The sequence below is a fragment of the Phodopus roborovskii genome, unplaced genomic scaffold, assembly GCF_943737965.1.
Source record: "Phodopus roborovskii unplaced genomic scaffold, PHOROB, whole genome shotgun sequence".
NCBI lineage: Eukaryota > Metazoa > Chordata > Mammalia > Rodentia > Cricetidae > Phodopus > Phodopus roborovskii.
In genome coordinates this window covers 27045055-27052327 of record NW_026126433.1, presented here as the reverse complement: position 1 = coordinate 27052327, position 7273 = coordinate 27045055, and the positions used below count along the sequence as shown (strand labels likewise).

The 7273-nt window shown below is 52.3% G+C and overlaps 1 protein-coding gene across 1 annotated transcript in view; it reads left to right on the top strand.

Annotated features, from left to right (window-relative positions):
• Nucleotides 1-1354: 1354 nt before the first annotated feature.
• Kiaa1614 (KIAA1614 ortholog) overlaps nt 1355-7273 on the top strand; it is a 28270-nt gene continuing 22351 nt past the window's right edge. The window contains exons 1-3 of the mRNA XM_051186005.1: nt 1355-1762; nt 3723-4654; nt 5359-5422. Of these exons, the coding sequence (XP_051041962.1) occupies nt 1719-1762; nt 3723-4654; nt 5359-5422 (1040 nt within the window). The 5' untranslated portion in view covers nt 1355-1718. The remainder of the gene's footprint in view (nt 1763-3722; nt 4655-5358; nt 5423-7273) is intronic.

Below are 7273 nucleotides of genomic sequence, written 5' to 3'. Positions count from 1 at the left end.
GCACGATGATGGCACAGTGCTTAGAACAACACCTGTACAGGGGGACAGACCCTCTCGATAGGAACTGTCACCGTATTGTGACATGATTCGCATTAAAGTGGAGCAGAAAGTGCCTCGTTTAAGGAACACTTATTCTGGGAACGTGGTAGGAAGGTGCCTCTGACTCTGCTCACCAGGCTCACTTATACAGGGTTTTGTGGATAACATCTCTGGCTCCTAAATTGGTCCTACTGTCAGTTTCTGCCAGTCTGCTCAGATTTGGGCTGGATTAACTGGCCAGTTCCTCCCTCGGGCATTCAGCTCACTTAAGGGGAGATAAACATCTCTTGTGTTTCTGTAGTGCTCGGATTGAACCCAGGATGTCTTGCACACTAGGCAAATTTCCTCCCCCAGCATTACACCCTCAGCCTCACTTTTCATTTCGAGAAAGGGTCTCACAAATTTGAGTAGGTTGGCCTTGAACTAGCAGATCCTCCTGCTTCAGTCCCCAGATAAACTGAGATTACAGGCCCACACACACACCAGCACAAGGGGCTGTTGTTTCCCCTATGTGCAGTGCTCAGACCCTTAGCTCTGTGCAACTCTTTCTGTAGCTGCACCTGCCATCTAGCAGCTGACAGGCACAAAAGGTTAAGTACTCTAGCTTGAGGTACAACTTGGTAAAGGAACCATTAACGAGGACTTTCTCTTTTCAGAGGTTTTTTAAATATCCCGGTTCCTTTTACTGTCCTTTCCCGCCCCCTCAAAAAATGTGTTTGGACATTGGAGAGACTCGGTCACCTCCCTCTTGTTAGATGAGAAAGCTCCACGGATCTGTTGCCAGCCCTCTGTGGCTCCTTCAGCCAAGGCCTGAACCCAGGTCTGCTCAGGCATCCTCAGCGCCCTGCGAACCGGTCCCTTCCCAGAGCGGCTGGCAATGCAGACCCCACTTTTGGTGGACGGGGTGTGCGGTGCTCTCCGGCTTGCCTTGGAGCCTCTACATTGTGGCCAATGACCTTGACCTGGGAGGACGCCCAAGGGCAATGGGGTCGGCCCTGCGAGGAAGTCCACCGACTCATCCCGAAACGTTATCTACACCCAGCCTTCTTCGGCTTTTCCCTCCAATGAAGCTGGTGTAGTCGGCTGAAGCGTGGCGCCTCCGGCACTCCCGCTGCGCCCCACAGTCACTCCGGCTCTCCTCCGCCTTCGCCCCCGCGTCCCCAGGGAGGGATTTGGTCGGCGTCCGGGACACGGCCGGGTGCAGCCCGTGCGCCCCATACTCAGGGCGCATCCCCCGGCCGTCTGGGCAGGAGGAGAGTGGAGCCGCTGCTGCTCGGGACTCCCAGCTCCCAGCGTGCGCCCCGTTGAGCGGCCACGACCCCAGGAGGACTCGGGAGGCTGGGGGTGGGGACAGCCGAGGTCGCGGCTCCTCCAGCCCCTTCCGCTGCCCCTCCTCTCGCCTTCCTCGCCCACTCTTCCCGGGCCGGCCCCAGAGGCCGCCGGCTGGGCCTTTCACCTTCAAGCAAAGCCGTGAAGTAGCGGGCGTTGAGGAGGCCTGGGGCGCCGCGCGCACTCCCGCCAGCCCGACCTCGCCTCGCAGACCCCGGGGCCGGACGCCATCCCAGGGGCGAGGCCTGCGGGCCACACTCCCGCCTGCCCGGATTTAGGGCGAGTCCTTCCCGGGACTCTGCTGCGGTCCGGGACGGGGAGCGTGGGCCGGGGCCTCGCCTCTCCGAGGGATGGAGGGGATGGAGGCGGCAGCGAAGCCTGCGCGCCGCTCTCAGTGAGTACGGAGAGGAGCGGGCGGGGTGGGGGGCGCAGAGGGGATCTGGGCCTCCGGACCCGACGTCCCACCTCCGGAAGAGTTGAGGAGGCCCGCTCTTCACGTCCATTTTCGTTCTAGTTTTCCTGAGTTAAGAGCTTCCTTCGGTGCTAGGAGTGGAGGGCTCGGTAACTGTCTTCCAGGAAGGCGTCAGGAGGCCTTCAGAGGAGGGTCTCATTTTTTAAGGTCTGCAGACAAGGTTGTCTGGAGCACAGTTCCAGAGTTTACAGGTTCTGGAATTCTTTGGATTTTACTGAAAGGATTCATGTTACAATTCCAACCCTGGCTTCTGGTTTGGACCTCAGAAGAGAAGAGGTAGATGGGCTGCAAAGAGAGTAGCCTAGTGTAGTCTAGATTACCTGTTCTCAACCTTCCTAACCCTGTGTGACCCTTTAGTACAGTTCCCCCTATTGTGGTGACCCCCAACCATACAATCATTTTCGTTGCTACTTCACGATTGTAATTTTCTACTGTTAGGAATCATAAGGTAAATATCTATTTTCCGATGGTCTTAGGCAACCTCTGTGAAAGGGTCTTTAGACCCCCAAAGGGGTCTCTACACATAGGTTAAGAACCACTGCTCTAGAAATGACTTCTGTCATAAAGATAATCCTTAAACTTCACGGATTTACTGCTATGACATGTTGTGTTGTAGGTGTATCTTGCTTTATAAAATATGCATGTCCCTGAAAAGCATATATATTGAATTGTAATAAGTGATTGTAGAGGAACTTAACCCTTTAAGGACATCTTCTGGTGGACCCTTATTTTAAGAAGAGAGTAATTAACTCCTAATCTGTCTTTTATGCATGGATCTTATACACTGAGTTTACTTCAGATGGGACATACATAAACATAGGATGATTTCTCAGAGTAGTCTAACAGAGTAATGGGTAAGACACAGTAGCTTATACAGTGAGTAAACTACTTGATACTGTCCTTCTCTGTAAAGCCATTGAAATCAGTCCAGCCACCAAGGAGCTGTGTAACACTGGTGAGGCTTGTGACTACCATGGACTCAGGTCTTACCTAAGAATAAGGGGGTGTGGTTAATTGATCACGGTTCTGGAAGAGCCCTGGGCTTGGGATGAAAGCTTTTGGTTACAAAGTGAACTCCACCATGACATCCATGTGGTATAATTTCTGTATGCCTCCGTTTCCCCACCTGTTAAAAAGAGGGTACTAATAACATTCTAGCACAGACATGTCAGAATTACTTTAGAGAACGTTGAAGTGTTTGAAAGGTCTCTGCCTGGCATAGAGCAGATGGCTGATAGTTTATGACTGTCACTCTCTCCTTTTGAGTCTATGGCTTTTGCCACTGTGGTTGGGATGAGGCTGGCAGGCCCTGCCTTCTACCGGAAGCACAGGTCCTTCATCCACAAGGAAGAGTATGTTGGCCATTAGCCAACACTGACATGCTCTGAGGCCATCCATTAGCCCAGGATTGGGAAACCACACTGCTTTTCACTGTCCTCCACATTGGACACAGGATTAATTGTTTGAAGCCTTGTTTCTCTCACCTGTAAAATGGGGTTAGAAAAGCTAGGGACACAGCACAATGAGGCCCCAGACCCTCTGAGGGACTATTGGCAGTTAGTGGTTGCTGAGGAAGTGCCCGGGATCACTCTCTTTAATGGTATAAATACTGGTAAATTGCCCATGTTCCAGTAAGCACCCCTGTCCCCTCCTCACACATGAGAGAACATTACTCATGCCAGGAGGGAATAAGCTCAGTAGTAACTTGTTCATAATGCCCTTTGACTTGTCCTTTCCAGTGTGTGTCCACACTATGTAGAGGACACCCTTCTGCTCTGTCTTGAGATGTCTGAACAGGAGTCCACATCAGAGCACTCTGGGGACCACACTGGTTACTGGAGCCATCCAGGTACAGGGTTTCAGCTTCTCCTTTTTCCTGCAGAGCATCCAGGTCAGGAAGCAGAACAACCAGCCCCATGCATGTAACTCCAGCTGAAGCCAGAAATGGTCCTGAGCAGCCAGACCGTGGACCCCTCCCAAGACCCATGCTCTGCCCCCAGGAAGACCAACCACCTAGCCTGATGGTTCCCAAACCTTCTGGGGCATGGCCACTGCAGCTCCAAGGCCCTTCTGTGCTCGAGTCCAAGGTGAAGGCCTTGAAGGAGAAAATGATGGCAAGGAAACAAGGGGAAAATCCTTGTCCCACTTCCTCTGAGTGTCCATCCCCCACAAGATCCAAGTGCCAGCAAGTCAAGCTTGAAGCAGTCTGGAACCTACCTGAGGGCTCTCCTCTCTCAGATGCCCTGGTGATCCCCCATGTTCAGAACCAGATAGGTGGGCAGCTAGACGGCAGTGTTAATAAGAAGAAACCTGCCAGGAATGGTGGATCCAGACCATCTACCCCTGGCCTTGAGAGCTGGAATGGGCAAAGTCTGTGGTCCCCAGAAGAAATGTGGATGATGGCTGATCATGAGGAAGGCCCAACACCAGGACCTGGCTCTTTACAAGAGAGACCCAACAGCCATATTTCTTCAGGCCAGCCACGGGGGCCTGGTACCTCTAAAACCGCCCACTTGAGCAGCCGGAAGAAGAGAAGACCATACACACTTGGAGATGGTGTGATCACCGAGGGAGGTCTGGACAGCACAGCCCTGACCTCCAAGGAGGACTCAGTGCCCAGAACGGACCTGCAAGAGATGCTCCAGAGAGCTAGTGGCCTGGAGGCGCTGGGCACTGGGACACATGCTTTGTCCCTGTCTGACCAGGTGGAAAGGAACCGCCTCCTGCTGCAGGAGATGCTGAAGGCTTCCAGACAGAGTCCTCCCAAGGTGGAAAGCCCAGACTGGACTCCTCCCTGGGTCAGGGCTGTGTCAGGTGAGCCTTATTTTGCAGGTCTGGGTTGGAGCAAATGGGAAGTGGTATGGAAGCTGGAAAAAAGGGGAGAACACCATAATGTCATTCAAATGGTCACTTCCAGCTGCGACATGAAGTCCTTTATACCTCACAGGCAGCCTTAACTGCCACAAACCCTGTGGTCCTCCGTATCAGTAGGAGGACATCCTTTGTACTTGGGGACAGAGGCCATGTGACTCTTCCCTATGCCTTGTAGAGTGCCCTCATGTACTCCCTCGAATGACGTTGCCCCCATTGATGATGTCATCCCCACTGTGCTTTGCACTCTCTGGTGGGCTGGCAGGCAGGAGCACCTCCCTGCAGAGGTTGGGCAGAGAGCACCACAGGAACACTGTTGGAGGTGTGTGCTCAGACTCCAAAAGACATCCTTTCTTGAGCTTTCTTATTACCTTACCTGAGGGCGTGTATGGGGTCCTTTTCACCTACTCTGGGTTTACTCAATCTTTGTGGCAGCTGGTGCCTCCACTCCTCAGCCCAGAACATGGGTCCCAGTCCCTACTTTCTAGTCCCATTGTACCGGAGATTAGATTTCAGTGTGTGAATTTGGGGAACATAGACATTCAGCTCACATAGGGAGTAGAGCATCTCTCCTCTGTTCACCAAGTAGCAGTTGAGAGCCCAGTTGGTGGCTCTGTCCTGATCTCTGCTTCTGCTCTGGGCCCTAGAGCGACCAGCTGGAGACGTGGACTGGGACTCGGGCACCCCCCTGCAAGACTCAGGTCAGAGCAGGTAAGGGCTCTTCCTTACCACCATTCCTCCACATACTCTGCACCAGAATAATAGGAAACCTTGCAAAGGCCAGAGGAGAGAAAGCCAAAACTTCACCGGTGGATAGTGGCCACTGCCAACCATTGTCCTTGAGCTCCTGTAGAAGGTACTAGGCTGCTGCCTGCCTGTCATTTGAACAAAGCCACTGGGTGTAGAGGTCTGCAACAAGCCTTCTTCCAATTACCTGCTCTGTGTCCTGGAGGTCATTTCCCCTGCCTAGGCTTCTGTCTCTTTCAAGCAGGAGAAACTGAGAAGTCACAGCTGTCTGATTAGTTTGCATGGGTTGTTGTGAAGCTAAAGGAAATGGATGTGAAACTCCATAGGGAAAGTATAGGAACCCAAAACTTTAACCCCATCTGTTCTTGTCCTAATCAGAGGAATATGCTGGGCTCAGGATCTCGGGTTTCCCACAGGTTGTTTTCTAGTCCTTCCATTGCTGTTTGGGGAAGCTGGTGTCCAGAGTACAGCGGGGGAGTGAGGCAGTGTCCTGAGCCTGGAAGAGTGGAAAGAGAGGTGTGGTGGGAGCCATGTGGAGGTCTGAGCCTCTGCTGGTGTCCACTAAGAGGCTGACCTCAGCCTCAGCCTTTGCTGGGATGTTGGCACCCCAGGCTGAGCTAGGCCCTGGGACTGCTCCCATTTCTACAGCTGCACATGACATCAGTCTCTGAAGAGTCCCATGATGTCTGTCCACAGCTTTGTTTTTATTGATCAGGCTGCTCCCTGTGTGTCCCATTGTCCTCCCCAGAGCATGGGTAAGACCTCTGCCTTATAACTGACACAGCAGGTAACTTGCAAACCACAGGAATGCCATTCTTGCAGTTCAAAAGTGGTAATCAGCCCCCATTTCCTAATCCCACCCCCTAATCTCATCCCTTTGGGGGTGAGATTTCAATATATGAATTTTGGGAAACAGCCCATCTCTGCTTCTACTTTAGCAAGATGAGGTACCCAGAGTCAAGTTATCTGGGTTGTGTGCAGTGGGGGTGGGCTGGCGTGTGGAAAGAAGGATGCCTGGCTCTTTAGTCCCTCTGTATTTATGCCTGGTCTCTTCTGCCTTCCTGACTGCTGTCCTCAGCCTCCCATCACATCCTTATCTGGCCCTGCCCCTGTGGACCTCTACTCTGCTCCTGTCCTCTCTCTAGCTTCATCCCTGTGGAGCCCTCTGAGAAAGCCTGGGGAAAGGTATCTGCTTACTGTGGAGACAGAACCACTTTCCCTGCGGCTGCTGCCCTCTCCCACTCAGCCCTCCAGCCCACCCTAGTTCCCTCAAAGGAAGTGCAACTGCTGGGGGTTTGCTTAGAGGTCCTTGCAGAATGAAGGCAGCCCCTGGCTTGCACTGTAATAAGTTCTTATTACAAACCCTGCTTCTCATAAAGGAGCCACTCAGCCAGGGAAGGGAAGGATTTTCACACACTCTCAGGACTAGACTCCTAGTTTAGTTTAACCTGACAGACCATCTTTAGCAGGATTCAAGCATGAGAGTTGGATGTGATGGCACATAGCTGGCATCCCATCTCTTGGGAGGCTGAGGCAACAGAATCGTAAGTCCCATGCCCACCTGGGCTACAGAGTAAAACATTGTCTAAAAAAGAGACAGACAAACAGATCTCAGGTATGACATGTGTGCATGTGTATTGTATGATTCACATATATATTTGTGTGTTGTGGGAGGGCATATACACACAGAGAGAAAGACTGACAAACTTGTTTTAGGGCCCTGTTCAAAGACTAGTAAAATGTCCCCTTAGAGTGCCTGGCATATCAAACCAGGTTAACCCAGCATATCATGCTCCTATTTGTTACTGCTCTACA